Source organism: Scyliorhinus canicula, chromosome 2 (genome assembly GCF_902713615.1).
Source record: "Scyliorhinus canicula chromosome 2, sScyCan1.1, whole genome shotgun sequence".
NCBI classification, from domain to species: Eukaryota; Metazoa; Chordata; class Chondrichthyes; order Carcharhiniformes; family Scyliorhinidae; genus Scyliorhinus; species Scyliorhinus canicula.
Window position 1 is genome coordinate 229,784,255 of NC_052147.1, and position 19,273 is coordinate 229,803,527.

Here is a 19,273-nt window from a genome sequence, read left to right on the forward strand (position 1 = left end):
CCCCCCCCCCCCCCCCCCCCCTCCAAACCTTTGCAGTTTAGATTCCATGGGTAATTTCCTGACTCCTAACAACTTTACTCCACTAAGTATTACTGTAACTTCGCAGGAATTATAAAACTGATAATATTATAAGTGCTGATGAATAGTCTGAGGTCAACAAACCTGTATTATATTTAGCATTTTTTGTGAATAAGTTGTTGCTGATGAAACAAAGCGAATGTCTGCAAATTGCATTCAAACTGGTTCATCATTATGCAAAATATTTCAGCATAAATCTTTTCCCTCCTTTGTCTATCTATTCTCTCTTCTCCTCCCTTCCCATGTGGTCAGAGAATTGAACTTCTGCATTGGAATCTGTAGTTAAGAATTCCAGTTTGGAATAGATTTTTGTACATGGTTATACTAATTGTTTTGTGATATGCGGCCTTGCTCGGCATGATCTTATAAAAACCACTGGTAAAACAAACTAATCAAACAGGGCCAATATATTGAGATTCTTGGGGTTTAGCTGCATTTTTGTTATCAAAAAGGATTTCAAATAATGAATTATTTATTTCCATTATTCTATCAGGCTGCAGAAGAAGAAGCTCGAACCTTGCCTGGGGGCCTAGCAAGCGTGAAGAAACAGTTTGAATCCCATAGCACTGTTGCTCACTACCAGCAGCAAACTGTACAGGTAAATCATCGCACTTATGAAACTTGGGTTTGTCCGTGGTGGGCTGCATCCTTCAGCTGATATAACTGCTGTTAGGTTCTATTTTATAATTGTATGTGTGTGAACGGCAACCTTGCGTGTGTGTAAAAGTAAAATACTGCGGATCCTGGAAAACTGAATTAAAAACAAAATTCTGGAAGTGCTCAGCAGGTCTGGCAGCATCTGCTGTGACACTTAGGGTGGGATTCTCCGCCCATTCGTGGCAGCAGGATTCTCAGTCCCACTGCAATGAATGGAAGAGTTGACTGTGCACCACGTTCTCCATCCTCGCTAGCAGCGGTAGTGGGGCGGACTTGCAATGGAGAATCCCAGCCTTAGAGAACACCATTCATGCCTGGTAGCCTTGCAGATCCAAGTTTTCAAAGGAGTGAAGCTACCGATCTTTATAGAAGATGGTGGAGAGCAATACCAATACAAAACTGACTTCCACTCTGAAAGGTATTTAAGGGACTTTGTTCTGCTGCACTTGTGTAGAATTTGCATAAAGTAACGTGGGGGAAAAATATGCATTGCACTTGGAAAATTAAACCATTGAACATCTCATTAGAATTTTAGAGCAGCGTAATTTATGTACAGTACTTTGAATTTTTTTCTAAAGTGCTTAACTAGACCTAGTTTCTATTAATGTGTGTATGAGATAATTATCTGACTCCTTACAGTTTAAAGTGGTTTCACTTTACAAGCTGATAAGATCATGGCATACACACAGATAGAGAATTTGTAGTTTCTGTAGTGCCCAGTCACAATTTCCTGCCTATTGTTTCACTATGATTTTTAGCTTAAAGCAAAGTGCACTATCATAGTTAAACCACGTAGCTTCCTTTACATTGCAGTCGCTGAAAGTTGCTGGGAGACCAATGATTCATGAATTTGTACCATTACCCTTTTGGGGAAAAATTGATTTTTTTTTAAGCTGTGTGACAAATGCACAAAGACCATCTGTGGAGAGAAAACAAACATTAATGAAATTATGCCCTTGTACAAGTGGAACTACGAACCCCACTGAAACCAAATCCTGCCCTATCTGCCGAACTAATTATATTGTTGTAAATTCATGGTATGTGGGCATTGCTGATGAGGCCACTCCTTTTGCTCTTGCGAAGGTGGTGGAGGGGTCTTCTTCAACCTGCAGTCCGTGATGTAGGTCCACCCACAGTGCTGTGTGGGAAGGAGTTCCAGGATTTTGATCCAATGATACATTTCCAAGTGAGGATAATGTGTGACTTGGAGGGGATCTTGCAGGTGATGGTTTTCCCAATCATTTGCTACTCTTGACCTTCTCGGGACAGTGGTCACGATGTTTGGAAGTTGCAGTTGAAGGCACCTTGGTGACTTGCTACAGTGCATCTTGTAGATGGTATACCATCCGTGGTCGAGAGAGTGAGTGTTTAAGGTGGTGACTGAGGTCGCAATCAAGCGGGCTGCTTTGTCCCAGATGGTATCAAGTTTCTTGTGTATTTTTGGAGCTGCACTCATCGAGGCAAGAGGAGTATTCCATCACACCCATGACTTGTGCCTTGTAGATGGTAGAAAGGCTTTGGGGGGCAGGAATCCCACCCCCTGACCTGCTCATCTAGCATTTGTGCTTATATGGCTGTTTCTGACCAATGGTAATCTCCAGAATGGTGATGGTTATGTCATTGAACACTAAAGTGAGAGCATTACATTCTTTGAAAGATTGCTATTACCTGGCATTTGTGTGGCATGAATGTTACTTGTCACTTATCAGCCCAAGCCTGCATGTCTGTGTCTTGCTGTATGGTGGCAGGGGTTGCTTCAGTATCTGAGGGAGTATGAATAGAGCTGAACATTGTGCAAACATCAGTAAAGTCTCCATTTCTGATCTTATGTTAATGACAACCATATTGGAGTCCTGGGAAGATATGGGAATTTCATCCAGGCGAAGATAAAAATCTCACTGCAGCTGACTCAGACAATTGCTGGAACCTGAGGCAAAAATTTCTACAGATTTGAGAGTAGCAAAATAAAACACAATGCACCACAGAACAAAAAGGAAACCAAAATGGGGAAAATGACACCAAGCTGCTGCTCCAAAGAAGAGCTCAACTGCTAGCTTCCTGTATCAGCTGTATTTTTGCATCAATCCACATCTTAATTTTCATATGTTTTTGGATCATCTGTTACTGACTCCAGACACCACCTGTGTTCTTTGTTTACTCCTGTTTCTTCTATGCTGCCTATTAATCCATGTGGTGATCCACTGTGTGCACCTGTATTAGGGGATGTAAGGTAGGACCTGCACTACAGGTTCGCCGGTAGCCCCTGCCGGCTAGCTCCGCCCGCAAGGAGCCGTATAAATATGCATCACCTCCTCCTGATCAGCCATTTCGCCAGCTGCATCAGGAGGCCACGTTTCTGACTGTAATAAAGCCACAGTTGTACCAATCGGAGTCTTTCGTGCAATTGATCGTGCATCAATCCAGTTGTGGTCATCCCTGAGCTGGACCTTCATTGCCTTACAAGGGGCTGAATTCTCTGGGCCCCCAGCTGCTTGTTGCTCAGCAGCACACCGCTTGCTGGAGGCGGGATTCTCCACTCTTGCTGCTTGTCAATGGTATTTCCCATTGAAGCCATTAGGCTGGGAAACTCGCAGGTGGGAGTGCGCTGCCGGCGGGAAAAGAGTATCTCTTTCTTTTTAATATAAATTTAAAGAATACAATTCTTTCTTCCAATTAAGGGGCAATTTAGCATGACCAATCCACCGACCCTGCACTTCATTCGGTGGTGGGGGTGAGACCCACGCGGTCACGAGGAGAATGTGTAAACTCCACATGGAAAGTGACCCGGGGCAGCGATCGAACCTGGGTCCTCTGCGCCCTGAGGCAGCAGTGCTAACCACTACACCACTGTGCTGCCCCTAAGAATTCCCAACCTTCCCCGGGAAAAAAGAATCTCAATGGCCGGAGAATTCTAACCAACATGTTTTCATTTCAGTCTTGTTTCCTTTCCCACTTTATTTTGGCCCGATTTTGACTAATTGTCTCTTCGCATCATCCCTTACAACTGTTTCTCACCATACCCAGATCTGGAGCCATGTTTGCTGGTGTGAAAATTGTAAGGGAGGGGCAAGGATCAATCGTTTGAGATGTGCAGACTGTGTTGAGAAATGAGAGTAAAATCACACAGGGGAAGCCCCATGTAGCTGGGGAAAAGCAAAAAGAGGAGGTGGAGTAAAGTAGCCAAAATCCCAGCTGAGCAGAGGCTATTTTCTCTTTGAGGGGATAGCTGGTCATTTACCTGAGGATCACCACACCTGAGAGGCAAAGTAGAGAAGATGGGCCTTCATAAATAACCTCAGCCAGAACGGGAATTGAATCTGCACTGTTGGCCTCGCTCTGCATCACAAACCAGCTACCCAGCCAACTGAAGGACTGTATGATCAAATGCTATAGAAAGAGTGGAGGAGCACGGTAGCATTGTGGATAGCACAATCGCTTCACACCTCCAGGGTCCCAGGTTCGATTCCGGCTTGGGCCATTGTCTGTGTGGAGTCTGCACATCCTCCCCGTGTGTGTGTGGGTTTCCTCCGGGTGCTCCGGTTTCCTCCCACGGTCCAAAGATGTGCAGGTTAGGTGGATTGGCTATGATAAATTGCCCTTAGTGTCCACAATTGCCCTTCGTGTTGGGTGGGGTTACTGGGTTATGGGGATAGGGTGGAGGTGTTAACCTTGGGTAGGGTGCTCTTTCCAGGAGCCGGTGCAGACTCGATGGGCTGAATGGCCTCCTTCTGCACTGTAAATTCTATGTTCTGAGGTTACGGCAAGATAACATACCAAAGGCCGCATGGTAACACAGTGGTTAGCACTGTTGCGTCACAGCACCAGGGCCTGGGTCTGATTCCAACTTGGGTCACTGTCTGTGCGGAGTCTGTACATTCTCCCTGTGTCTGCGTGGGTTTCCACCAGGTGCTCCGCTTTCTTCCCACAAGACCCGAAAGACGTGCTTGTTAGGTGAATTGGGCATTCTGATTTCTCCCTCAGTCTCCCTCAGTATATCCAAACAGCGCCGTAGTGTGGCGACTAGGGGATTTTCACAGTAACTTCCTTGAAATATTAATGTAAGCCTACTTGTGAAACTGATAAAGATGATTATTATCACCCAAGATTTTCATTCATGTTTTTGTTGGGGTATTCTCACTGCTGTAATATGAATGGATGCTGGACTGCCATGGTGGGATTCGAACCCAAGTCACCAGAGCATGACTCTAGGTCTCTGGATTACTAGCCCAGAAACAATACCAATATGCCACTGCCTCCCCTTTGAACAAGGTCTCTGTCACGTTTTGTTTCATCGTAGGATCTTTATTATATAGATTGAAATCACTGCCATTCTCTCTGCATGACTCAGACAGATTACCATAAAAATCAGCTCAAAGGCAAGATACTGGTCTGTGGACACTTATCTCTAATATTACTAAAAAATATAATTTCACTATTGACTAGACTAAAAAGAGGGATAAGACTAGGGGCGGGATTCTTTGTTCCCGCCGCACCCATTTTCTGGTGCGGCGTATCCCCACTGGCAGCGCGATTCTCCATCCCAGCAGCCGGCCAATGGGGTTTCCCATTGTGGGCACCCCCACGCCGTCGGGAAATCTGTGGGTGTGAGTGCGCTGCCAGAAAAATGGAGGATCCCACCAATTGCGAATCCAGCCCCATACTTACAAGGGCACAAAAACTGAGAGCACCACTTTGGACATGGAGTCAGAAGTGAGAGGCCAACTCGGCAGAATGACAGATGAATAAATGCTGATGAATAATGTGTCAGATTGACATCCTTGTGCAGTTCCTATCTGAGCCAGGTGATCCACAGGCTGTCAGTATCGGTGCAGCATTGATGTGAAGTTTTCAAACTCGAAACGTGGCAATGATGCTTAAAAATGATTCCTCTGCTCAGTTTTATTTTGATGTCTGGAAGTTCAAACATTTTTAAAAAATCCATGTTCAATTGCTTTTCTCCATTTGGATGCATGCCAGAAATCATACATCAACTCTACTTTTCCTGGAGCTATCAGGCCAGAATAGTTGTGCACTGGTGTTCCAATGTAATGCATACAAGATAAGTGGAAGATGATTCATGTTCACTGTTTTAATTCATGTTGATCTTGCACTCCTTTGAGGAAGAAAACAAAGTGAAGGTCTGACTGGGAACCTAAGTGCCAACCCAGACTGATCTTGAACTCCACCTAGTGGTTTAGTCAGAATAGCCAGGAACTGGTTGCACAACTAATGATACTTGACTTAAAGGCGGAGAAGGGAATTCAGGACATACAAATTTTCTTTGGAACCTGTGTGTTCCTTCTGTGTTTTATACCCCGATCTCTGTGGAGCCCCGACTCAGTCTGGCCTTATCCCGCCACAGTGATGACGGAAACCACTTCCCCCGAATTTCCTTTCTGAGAGGTTCAAAATCTGGGCTAAAAACTGGAGAGCTAGAGCAAGGCTTTCAGTCAGAGCCTGACACTTTGAAAAAAATGTGGGAAAATTCTGGCCATCGATTCTAAACTCCAAAGTGCTATTGTAAATCATGTAAATCTGAAAAGCTGTAATTTTGTATAGCTTCCATATATGTGCAACTGGTTCTTGAATTCGAGAAAATCTCCTGTGTTTCAACCAACTCTACTTCTCTCCTTCCCAAATTGATGTAGGCTTTTCTGCACGAACTGTTTTAAAATGCAGACTAAATTAAGTTTGCATGTCTTGGTCCAAATATCACTGATCTTCTATTGCCTTATTATTTTAACACTGCTGATTTGCATTCTCATTATTCAACCCCAAAGGAGGGAGATTATTAAATATTGAGTCTAAGTGCTTCCTTGGGATCTGTTGAAGTAACTACAGACAGTGGATCTGAGCTTAAGCAAAGTAGCCTTTGTTCCCCAAGATGATCGAATTAATGATTCTTTGAAAACCCAATGATAATTTGCATGCTGTTTATTATTCAACCACCCAGATGAAATTGCGATTTCTATTATTTGCAGAAACCTTCTATTTAAAATGATAATATATGCAAATTAGCACACTGTGGAATAGAGTAGGCGAATGTATTTTCTCTGATTGTTGAACTAACTATTAAAAAATAAATGTTTGGAGGAAGACGGTAATACTTGCATCAGTGCTTCCCAAACTATCTTCCAACACAACCTCATTTTAATACTTGAAAATTAAGGTGACCCCAGAGACCAACAAAAACAAAACCTCAATAAAGCAGCCTAGTAACATCCAGTATATAATCATTGACGTTTGTGTGTTATAACTCCATGTATAACTACATCATATGACTATGAAAATGTGCATTTTTAAAGTGTCTTGTAAAAATATGCACTTGTGTAGCCTTCAGCCAAGCTTTCCGTTTTTACTGGTGATAAAGGACTTGGTGAAGATTCCCCTCTCTGCCACAGTGTAGCCAGTTCCTATCCCTTCCTCCCCCACATAGTAATCACCCCCTCCTTCCCACCCACACAGCAAATGATCCCCTTTTACACCAGCACCTCTGCCCGTGCGCAGTCCTTACCCGTTGTGATGATATGCCTGTGCTCAGTTCTGCATGTAGTTAGCAAGCGACCTCCAACCAGCTGGTGGCAATAGAGATCAATCACATGACTCAACACACCCAGCAGTTGGTAGTAAGACGTACAAGAAGATAGTTGCACTTAGAGTAGCTCCAGGAGAATTAACTGAATTCATTTAGTAGCCATCATCTATATTGTAGTTCCTTAGTTATCTTTTCCACGTGTTTATTAATAAATCATCTTTATAGTCAAGCAACTAAATGTTCTGTGTACATTCTTACAACAGTTACATCACAGAACACAACACCCCCTTTTGGTCTAGTTGGGATGCCTGCAAAGCAGAGTCACCAGTCCTTTAGGAAATGCAGGCAGGGGCAGAAATACAGTAAAAGTTTGAATCAGACACTTGCCTTCCCAGCTCAGCTGCGGTGGCCTCCGCATTTTCCCACATAAGTCAGTCACTGAGTTAAATTTGCCCACCTCTACCCACGCCCAGTCGGCGCATTGATATCCCAGGCCCGCTTGCCACTCACTGCGAGAAGTGCTTCCGAACACCATCTGCGTCTTTGCCGTTTGCCAGGATTGATACAATGGATCCAGGGCTCTCCTACCAGAGTACTCTCTCCCGCGTCGTCATTGCTGCCACGGAGGAGGGGGAGCTCACGATCCTAAATGCTGTTTCTGCGACCCACATTTTGGGAAGCACTGACTTGTGTGTTAATCACCCTATTGATCTTCCAAGGCTTGTGAACATTTTATTCCTGTTTTTACTCGTTAATTGTAACGGCTATTACATAAAATTATTACTCGGGCAAAATCATAGCACAGGTAGCTTGGGCGGGATTCTCCGACCCCGTGCCGGGTCGGACAAGCACCGAGGGCTGCGCGAATCGGTGCCTTTGGGGAATGCATGGTCGGCGCGGCGCCAGTCGGGGGTTGTTCTACGCGCCCCCCCCCCCGCGATTCTCCAGCCCGGATGGGCCGAGCGGCTGTAAAGAAAAACCCGAGTCCCGCCGCCGGCTTTCTAACATGCTCTGAGCCGGTGGGACCTCGGCATTGAAGGGTCCGGGGGCAGCCTGTGGGGCGGGGAGGGGGGGGGGTCTGACCCCAGGGGGCCTCCGATGTGGCCTAGCACGCGATCAGGACCCACTGATCGGTTGGCCGGCCTCGTTGCCTCCCGGCCTCCTTTCTTCCATGCTGGCACCTGTACTCTGCACCATGTTGGGTCGGGGCTGGCACAGACAAGGGAGACACCGCGCATGCGCGGAAATTGCACCGGTGGGACTGCGCATGCGCGGGTTCGCACCGGACCCACTGCGCATGCGCATCCCCCTGCGCCCATTCCACGGCCGGATCAGCAGCTGGAGCAGTATGAACCACTCCATCGCCCTGCTGGCCACCTATAGGGGCCAGAATGCTGATCCTGGGGCCGTATTGACGCTGTCAGGAAATGCAATGGCATTTCCGACGGCATCAACACTTAGACTCAGAATCAGAGAAACCCGTCCCTTATATTTAATGTTTTGACTGGAAATCGTAGCATTTATTGGAAATCTGCAGCACTCATAAACATGGACCATTTCATAGAATCCCCACAGTGCAGAGGGAGGCCATTTGGCTCATTGAGTCTGCACCACCCCTCCGAAATAGCACTCTACCTAGGCCCACCACCCCACCGCCCCTAACCTACACCCATAACCCCATGTATTGATCATGCCAATCCACCTAACCAGCATATCTTTGGACTGCGAGAGGAAAGCAGAGCACCCGAGGAAACCCATGCAGACACATGGAGAAAGCGCAAACTCTACACAAACAGACAGCCCAGGCCAGAATTGAACAAGGGTCCCTGGCGCTGTGAAGCAGCACTGCTAACCATGGTACCACTGTCCCCCATCATCCAAAGGGCTTTCTAAGAAATGTTTGAAAACATATTTGCACCTGTAATGAACTGACACCATAGGCTGGATTTTCACTCAGGGTTGGGCAGCACTAATTTACTACCCAATTAGTGGTGCCAGGAGCAGCCTAGAAGTGGAACCTCATTACTGAAGGCAATTTTTGAAAAAATCAAAAATGATTGGGCCCACCATTGTCCGGAAGGATGGAGCAGTTGGGTGCTTGGAGGGCCAATGTTAACCTGGGAAGGCATGTGTGGGCAGCCCACATTTCTCTGATGTCTCCCTTGAGGCGCTGACTGACATTGTCGGATAGAAGAGAGTTGTTCTTTTACCTCCTACAGAAGTAGAAGTTCCCCCAGGCAGACCAAGAAGGTATGGATTGGGGTGGTTGTAGAGGTCAGCAGCTGGGGAGTCATTCAGAAGATATACATCAGTGAAGAAAGCACTTTCATGATATGTTGAGTCTGGCAAGGTGAGTAACAAGTGACACAAGGGTAACAACCTTCCAACTCACAGTGGGGGATATTCTTTATCGTCTCAGAGGACCTTGAGCAGCTCCGAGCCTCAGTGTCCGGGCCTTATATTGCAGCACCTCAGCATGAGTGGCAGTAATCTGGGCTGGCTCCCTGACAGGCAACAGTAAACGGTGATGGGTGGACAAATGTGTTGTTAGTGGCATAGTGCTAATGTAACTGGACTAGTAATTCCGAGTCCTTGGTAATGCTCTGGGGACGAGTTCAATCCCACCATGGCATTACTTAAAAAATCTAGAATTAAAAATTAGCCACCTTAATGGTAACTATGAAACTAACAGATTGGTGTAAAAACCCATCTGGTTCACTAATCTTTATTTAGGAAGAAAATCTGCTGCCTTCACTTGGTCTGGCCTACATGTGACACCAGGCACATAATATGCTTGACTCTTGACTGCTCTTTGAAATAGCCTAGTAAGCCATTGAGTAGTACTACACTGCTACAGAAAAATCGAAAAAGAATAAAACCGGACAGACCATCCAACAATGACCTAAACACCAGCAACAACAACTGCACAACCTGCCCATTTAGCCTTGCATAGTCCACCTTACAAACATCTAGGAGAGTTGTCCCAAAGGCTAACCAAGACTTTCCAGCCTAGGTCCCAGACACCTCCATCACTGGAGGTCCATGAGTATATCCTGTTCCCGAGCAGACCCTCAAGACCTGGGGCAATAAGTTTGTATGCAGTCGGGGGTGTTGCCCTGGGAGTCCACAATATTGACTCCGGATCTCATGATATGGCTTTGCATCTGGTCAAACATGGGTAAGGAAATTTCTTGCTCATTACCATCTACAACCTTCTCTCAGCTGGTGAATGAATATTCCTCCACACTGAAAACCACTTTGAAGAAGCTTTAAGATAATAATAATTGCTTATTGTCATAAGTAGGCTTCAATGAAGTTACTGTGAAAAGCCCCTAGTCGCCACATTCCGGCGCCTGTTCGGGAAGGTTGGTACGGGAATTGAACCCGCGCTGTCCTTGTTCTACATTACAAGCCAGCTGTTTAGCCCACTGTGCTAAACCAGATCCTGCTAAACCAGATAACAAGGACACAGAATGTATTCTGAGTGAGGGACCTCAAAGCCTATCACCAAGAGAGGCTCAGTAGAATCACTATTGATTATGCTGATAGAGTCCTAAAGGTCATATCTTCCATGCTGGGCCTGCGACAGGTGGTGAGGGAACCAACAAGAGTGAAAATCTTGATCTTGCCCTCACCAATCTACATGTCGCAGATGCATCTGTCCATGACAGTATTGGTAGGAGTGCCATTACATGATCCTTGTGGAGACAATGGGCGCGATCTAACTAAACCACCTCGCTTTCCAATGGCACTCTGGTTATTTTTAATGCCTCAGCGGGGAACACCCGCTGCACTTAGCGTCATTTCCTGCACTGAGGAGCTCCGATGAGCAGAACTCCTCAGTGCAGGAAGAGATTGGGACGCCATTTTAAAATCGCACTTCGATCTCTCGACCCCCCCCCCCCCCCCCCCCCCGGACGTGACCCTGGATCCTGCCAGTGTCCCAATCACCTATAAAGGGATTCTTGAACACTCCTTGCACCCCCCTGCAGGGCACACCCTAATCCAATCCCCGGTGCAGGCAAAATACCAGCCTAGTACCTGGTGCACAAATAAACAGGAATTTGGTATTTTAAAATAAAACTTTATTAATACACTATTAAACTCTTTAACATCACACACGAAAATAGTTTACAATTACCCCTTTTACCCCTTAAAGAATGCTACTCAATACAGTAAACACCATAACCTTAATTATAATCTCTATCCCCAACTAAATGACAAGAAAGGGAAAATAAAACCAGCTCTCAATACAATGGCACAGATTAATACTTGCATTCCAGAACAGATTTGGCTGCTGTTAGAACCCTTGCAGACTCTGGCTGGATGTCTCCGCAAAGCTGTTTCAACTGGTGTGTTTTAGCTTTTCCCTTATCCTCAGAAAAATCTGCTCGGCTTTAAATACTATTACGCCTTTTTTAACTATAGTATTGTGAGAGCAAATACCTTACATGTGGTCTAAAGGGTAGTCAGATCGACCTCAACTTCGCGAGGAATTAAGGGCTACAGGGAGAATGCTGGTAGGTGGAGTTGAAATGCCCATCAGCCATGATTGAATGGCGGAGTGGACTCGAAGGGCCGAATGGCCTTACTTCCACTCCTATGTCTTATGGTCTTTTGGTCTTACGGTCTTAACTCAAAAAGCTTTCTCAAAATGTCTGAATACCTTAGCTCCACCCAGCAATGATATCATCTCCCTAAACGCAAAACAAATTAACTTCCCAGACTGAAAACAGATTAATTCCCCAGGGACTCCCCCAAGTCAATCAACACTGCATTAGTCCAGGCCCTTCACTGGTCAATTTTACCTCTGGCTCCTCAAAGTTTTTTGGTCTTACAAACAAGATTATTTTAAAAACATGACCACTGCAGTCAAAAACACTTAATCCCAGGCTTCTAACCCTTAAATTGCCAAACGTTTTAATCCAACATGTCTAAAATCCTACATTCTTCACATTATTTCCTTATGTGGATACTCAGCTATTCTCATAGAGTTGGCCGTCATTTTCACACTGGAAGGGATGGACTCCAAGCTCTGCAGAAAGACTTGAGCCAAGCTGGTGCCAGTCTCCTCCAAACTGCATGACAGTAATGACAGGCTTTCTGGGCTCTTTGCAATCTCGGGCTGGATTCTCCAGCCTCCCAGCCATGTGTTTCCTAGTGGCGGGAGGCAGCGTGCCATTCACTGGCAGTGGGATTCCCTGCTCCCGCCGCAGTCAATGGGAATTCCCATTGAAGCCACCCCACGCCACTGGGAAAGCCACAGGCTGGAGTGTGCAGCCGGTGGGCCCAGAGAATCTCACTGCCAGTAAGCGGCCAGAAAATTCCAGCCTTAGTGTCATAATAATGGAGAAAAACAGCAGATCTGGAAATATTGAACTTTAAATAAGTCCTGTGAGTTTTTAAAAATGGACACTTCCCCAAAGATAGCATACAGAAACTAATTGCCAGTGGAGACAATGGGAGGTTAAGCAAAGTTTAAAAGTTAGTGGTCTCCCATTTAAGATTGAGATGAGGAGAATTTTGTTTCCATGAGGGTCTATGGAATTCTCTTCCTCAAAGAACATTAGAGGAAGTGTCATTAACTATATTCAAGGCTGAGTTAGATAGATTTTTGGTCAGCAAAGGAATCAAAGGCTATGGACGATAGAGAAGAAAGTAGAGTTAAGGCTGGAACAGGCTCCAGGGGCCAAATGGCCTTCTTTTGTTCCTAATACCTGTGCTCTTGTGGGAGGCCTGCTAATGTACCAAGCATTTCTGTCCTTAAACATCAGGGGCGGGATTCTCCAATAATGGCGCTACGTCCACACACCTCCGAAAAAACTCAGGTGAATCACTCTGGACTTACCTGGAGTAAATCCAGGGTGATTTTGCGATTTGCAGGGGGCTAGCAGGGCCCTGGAGTATTCCTCCCTGCTCCGACTGCCAATTCGGGGCCCTGCACTTCCGGTCGGGGGTCCATGCATGCGCACAGCGGTGGCCTCGGCCACATGGCCGACCCACACCGCAGGCTGGCACCGACAACATAGGCCCTCCCCAGATCGCGCACGCCCGCTGATAGGTGGCCCCCAATTGGATCCCTGGCCGTCTTGGAGGCCCCCTCCTGGTGAATGATCCTCCGCCCCCCACCAAGGTGGTGTGGACTGTGTCCGCAGCCGCCAGCCGACATTCCCACCGGGTGTGACCATGAGAGGCCCACACCAGTGGGAACACTGGCAGTTGTCGCCGGAGAATCATCGCAGGGGCCTCTTTCACTGGCCCCCGATTGGCGCTGCGTCGAACGTGCACGCTCGATTGGCAGCGATTCTCCGGGCACCGAGCGCGATTTTGGCACGGAGGCTCGGAAAATCCCGGCCCAGCTTTTCACTGTACAATGCCCCATCATAGACCTCCGCAACAAACTAGTGTGGCCCCCATCTTCTGGTTAGCTGGCACTTGCTGTACTCTTTCCCGGTGGCCGGTTGAATAACACTTATGCCGAATGATTCACATGTTGAAACCCACGCAGACACAGGGAGAACGTACAGACTCTGCACAGACAGACAGTGACCTAAACCGGGAATCGAACCTGGGACCCTGGCGCTGTGAAACAACAGTGATAACCACTGTGCTATTATGCCGCCCATTCAGCCACACAGCTGAATGTGGCTGCCCCAGTTATGAGATTAGATTAGAGAAATACAGCACAGAACAGGCCCTTCGGCCCACGATGTTGCGCCAAACTTTTGTCCTCGGTTAATCAAAGAATTTTGGACAATGTTTCATGGCCAATCCACCCAACCTGCACATCTTTGGACTGTGGGAGGAAACCGGAGTACCCGGAGGAAACCCACGCAGTCACGGGGAGGATGTGCAGACTCCACACAGACAGTGACCCAAGTCGAAATTGAACTTGGGACCCTGGAGCTGTGAAGCAATTGTGCTATCCACAATGCTACCGTGCTGCCCTTAAGAAGTTAACCTACACTCCATTATTCTACCCTAATCCATGTACCTATCCAATAGCCGCTTGAAGGTCCCTAACGTTTCCGACTCAACTACTTCCACAGGCAGTGCATTCCATGCCCCCACGACTCTCTGGGTAAAGAACCTACCTCTGACATCCCCTCTATATCTTCCACCATTTATCTTAAATTTATATCCTCTTGTAATGGTGTGTTCCACCCGGGGAAAAAGTCTCTGACTGTCTACTCTATCTATTCCCCTAATCATCTTATAAACCTCTATCAAGTCGCCCCTCATCCTTCTCCGTTCTAATGAGAAAAGGCCTAGCACCCTCAACCTTTCCTCGTATGACCTACTCTCCATTCCAGGCAACATCCTTGCACCTTTTCCAAAGCTTCCACATCCTTCCTAAAATGAGGCGACCAGAACTGCACACAGTACTCCAAATGTGGCCTGACCAAGGTTTGGTACAGCTGCATCATCACCTCACGGCTCTTAAGTTCAATCCCTCAGCTAATGAACGCTAGCACACCATAGGCCTTCTTCACTGCTCTATCCACTTGAGTGGCAACTTTCAAAGATCTATGAACATAGACCCCAAGATCTCTTTGCTCCTCCACATTGCCAAGAACCCTACCGTTAACCCTGTATTCCGCATTCATATTTGTCCTTCCAAAATGGACAACCTCACACTTGTCAGGGTTAAACTCCATCTGCCACTTCTCAGCCCAGCTCTGCATTCTATCTATGTCTCTTTGAAGCCGACAACAGCCCTCCTCACTATCCACAACTCCACCAATCTTCGTATCATCTGCAAATTTACTGACCCACCCTTCAACTCCCTCATCCAAGTCGTTAATGAAAATCACAAACAGCAGAGGACCCAGAACTGATCCCTCTGGTACACCACTGATAACTGGGCTCCAGGCTGAATATTTGCCATCCACCACCACTCTCTGTCTTCTATCGGTTAGCCAGTTTGTTATCCAACTGGCCAAATTTCCCACTATCCCATGCCTCCTTACTTTCTGCACAAGCCTACAATGGGGAACCTTATCAAATGCCTTACTAAAATCCATGTACACTACATCCACTGCTTTACCTTCATCCACATGCTTGGTCACCTACTCAAAGAAGTCAATAAGACTTGTAAGGCAAGACCTAACCCTCACAAATCCGTGCTGACTATCGCTAATCAAGCAGTTCCTTTCCAGATGCTCAGAAATCCTATCCCTCAGTACCCTTTCCATTACTTTGCCTACCACCGAAGTAAGACTAACTGGCCTGTAATTCCCAGGGTTATCCCTTTTCCCTTTTTTGAACAGGGGCACGACATTCGCCACTCTCCAATCCTCTGGTACCACCCCTGTTGACAGCGAGGACGAAAAGATCATTGCCAATGGCTCTGCAATTTCATTTCTTGCTTCCCATAGAATCCTTGGATATATCCCGTCAGGCCCGGGGGACTTGTCTATCCTCAAGTTTTTCAAAACGCGCAACACATCTTCCTTCCTGACAAGTATCTCCTCGAGCTTATCAGTCTGTTTCACACTGTCCTCTCCAACAATATGGCCCCTCTCGTTTGTAAATACTGAAGAAAAATACTTGTTCAAGACCTCTCCTATCTCTTCAGACTCAATACACAATCTCCCGCTACTGTCCTTGATCGGACCTACCCTCGCTCTAGTCATTCTCATATTTCTCACATATGTGTAAAAGGCCTTGGGGTTTTCCTTGATCCTACCTGCCAAAGATTTTTCATGCCCTCTCTTAGCTCTCCTAATCCCTTTCTTCAGTTCTATTTCTTCCCTGAGCTGAGGACAACCTGTCACGCCTATACCCTGCTGATGCCTCATGTTGCCTGCCATCTAGTCCTGCAAGAGTGAGAGTAAATGCATCAGTGAGTCTGGTACAGTATGTTTGTTTGATGCTTCGCTTTCTTGGTTGAATAGCTGGAAATGTATGCAAGTTGTGGGTTATGTGTCTGAGTCTTACAATATCATTAAGTATTTGAGGGTGAGGTGAATTAGGAGTGTTAGGTTTGAGTCATGATTGATGTAGATAAGAAATGGGGATGTGATGCATTGTGGTACAGTTGAGGAATGTATCATTTGGAAATGAATTCACTGACCTTCACCACTCATGTGAGGCTCTTTTAGTATTGCATCCAAGTTCGCAGGGCTGACCTGCATGGCTCCATTGCCTTCTCAGAGTTTGTCTGGATGGCCTTCTACCGCCCAGAACATGGAAGACTTATCTTAATTTGGAACCCTCCAGCACCAAGGCCTCCGGTGCATTGACGCAACTTTTGAATCCGCTCGGCCATGTTGTGCCTTTCCTGTGTCTTTCCCAAATCAAAGTCACTTGTGTATGAACTCCAGAAGCATCTTCAGCCAAAATACACCTTCCCTTTAAGAGGTGCAGGCTTTCTTTAAGTACTGCATGCTAACTGGGTTTTGTTGTAACCTCTCAAGATTTATGCACCCCCTAATCAGGCATCCAGCCACTCAACAGTTTTGCTGGGAGCATCGCACTCTGTTCAGCACCTGGCACAAAGCCCGTTTAGGGGCTTTCGCGCTATTTTCTCAGCAGAATGGGATGTGTGCCAGGTGCAACGTGGCATCATTGCCAGATTGCCTGCATTGGAAATGATAGGTTAATCGTGGATCATAATCCCTATGCCTGTTTTGGGGCCTTATCCAATTTGCTCACCAAATCTGGTTTAGTAGTGATTGAATTGTGCTAAATCTACATTTAAATATGGTTGCATTTAATCTGAGACTTTGAGGCTTGTGCAGGAAATAGTCAGTAATCCCTTGCCTCACTAAAATGTGGGGTGCATAATTGCAGTTCATAATAAGAATTGAAGTAAGATCTTCTCTCTCAATTCAGTATCCCCCAAGAAGATTGTTCACCTGTTTTCCTAATGTAAATGTTACAATCCTGTAGAGACCAACTTTAGACAAGATATTTGCATTCTCAGTGACCAATTGAAAGGATCGTGCAGGATTTTAGGTTTAAGACTTTTACTGCAACTAACAAACTAAGAGCAACTTAAATAAACCATTATTTAGTAGGTAACTAATACTCTAATCTAAAAATATCTCCTTTTAACTTTTAACTCCTTTTAACACAACCAACGTCGCAATTTTACTTCATTTCCCATTCTCCGCAGAATTGCAGTTTTAACAGCAACCAGTCCAATATCACTTCGAGCTTCCAATGGGTTTGCCTCTCCCCAGTCGTAACTTCAAGTGGCCATCAAAAGGACTCCTCTCACTTTTCAGAAATTTGCCAAACTGACTACCAACCTATGTTTCTTCCCCTTTCCCCTTTCCCACACCGCCAGGACAAATCTTCCAGATTCCATTGATTGCCACGGGATGCATCTCTATGATCAGAGACTTTCTGTCTGCATTACTGCTTGGCAGCCGCAGTGATCTAATATCCTTCCCCTCTCTGCTGATTACATCATCTGCAATCTCTCTCTCACTCTCTCTTTCTCTCTCTCTCTCTCTGAGACCTGTCTTTCTTTTTCTGTCCAAAAACTTGAAGACTGAAAGTCTATCTACAATCAGCACAGCTGCTCTTGCCGTTGTTTCATGTTTCTGAATGTTTTATACTTTGCTTTCATTAATTCTTACCCTGGGCCTCTCTGTCTCCATAGTAACCAAGTCACTGGACAGAATGCATAATAGATCACATGACTCTCTTCGTTAGTCCATTTTTCCTGAAACTAATCAGACAGTTTAAAACATAGCCATCTCAAGACAAAGACCTGTTGACTAAGCCCAGTAAGCCCTGCAGTCATATAAATGCAAATGTTTACTTGTATGAAGAATGCCTCAAATACCATAATTATTTACTTATTTTTAATGAAATGTCTTTGGGCAAATTTATACATATTTGCTACATTTTTGCACTAAATAAGTTATTTGACTTTGTTTTATTTTATTTTAGTCATTATTAGTGCTAGCGATTGTAATACTACGCAGGTCTTTTTCTCCTAATATGTTGAATAGAAACCTTTTTATAGATGTGGTGATTAACATTACATGTTACATTACTTATTTCAGGATGTGACAAGCACCAGAAAAGTTCAAGTAAACAACTGTACCAGAAAAAATGATCAGGCAAATGATCCACCATCAACATCTGAAGAGCATATAGCCTACACAATGGAAACGGTAATAAATACAATACAGCTGTTGGATAAAATTATTTAAATTTAAGTCCTATTCTACTTAGTTCTATCTTTAACACTTCTTGTTATCGATTAGATTAAATGTTTTCCAAAGATTTCAGTCTGGGTGGGATTCGGCAGTGCTCGAAGATCCCACTGGCAGGACAGTTGGGAAATCTCCAATATGTTTGAGTAAAACTTTAAAAATAGTAGTTTGAAATGAAAACAGAAAAGGTGGGTAATACTCAGTGCATCTGACAGCAAGTGCTGACTGGGAAATTGAATTAAAGATGTAATTTTCACTTGATTGGACGAAACAGTGGTGGGTCAGAAACATATTGGGATCTGCAAACAGCTTTGCCATGGAACCTCAGCTGAGCTTTGGCATTACTATCCCCATTCCAGGTTTCCTGACCAGTCAAAGAGGGCAGGTGGGATGGTGCACTAAATCTGTTAATGTAAGGATTTGTGTTTAAGGTACCTTGGCATAAGTCATGAAGGTTGAACTGGACGTGGATTCCTGAGATTGAAGCAGCCACAGGAATGGAAAAACGATCTGGGAAAGTTGCCCTCAGTCTCTGACTCTTGTCTGGAGCAGCTGCTGAGTGGATCTCGGGGAGCAGCTGGAACCTGAGCCCTTGAACCTGAATACAGTGCTGCGAGAATTCCAAGAATATCAGGAAGGTTGGAAAGTAAGGGGTAATAACACTTTCAGGTGCCAAGATCCACACGATGATTTTCGCAAAATACACTTGCACTTTGCAGCTTCCTTCATCCCTCTCTCTTTAGGAACTTCTTCATATCCCCACCTGAGCAGCCAACGCTCACACTCATCCTTATTCAGCTGCCCACATGCATCCATGCCTCACAGTCGC

At 45.5% G+C, this 19,273-nt stretch overlaps 1 protein-coding gene across 7 annotated transcripts in view; it reads left to right on the forward strand.

Annotated features, from left to right (window-relative positions):
- Positions 1-19,273, forward strand: part of xirp2b (xin actin binding repeat containing 2b) — a 164,516-nt gene that overhangs the window by 120,101 nt on the left and 25,142 nt on the right. For all 7 annotated transcript variants that reach the window (XM_038789726.1, XM_038789725.1, XM_038789728.1 and 4 more), the window contains 2 exons: positions 572-676; positions 18,292-18,402. In XM_038789726.1, coding sequence (XP_038645654.1) covers positions 572-676; positions 18,292-18,402 — 216 coding nt within the window. The remainder of the gene's footprint in view (positions 1-571; positions 677-18,291; positions 18,403-19,273) is intronic.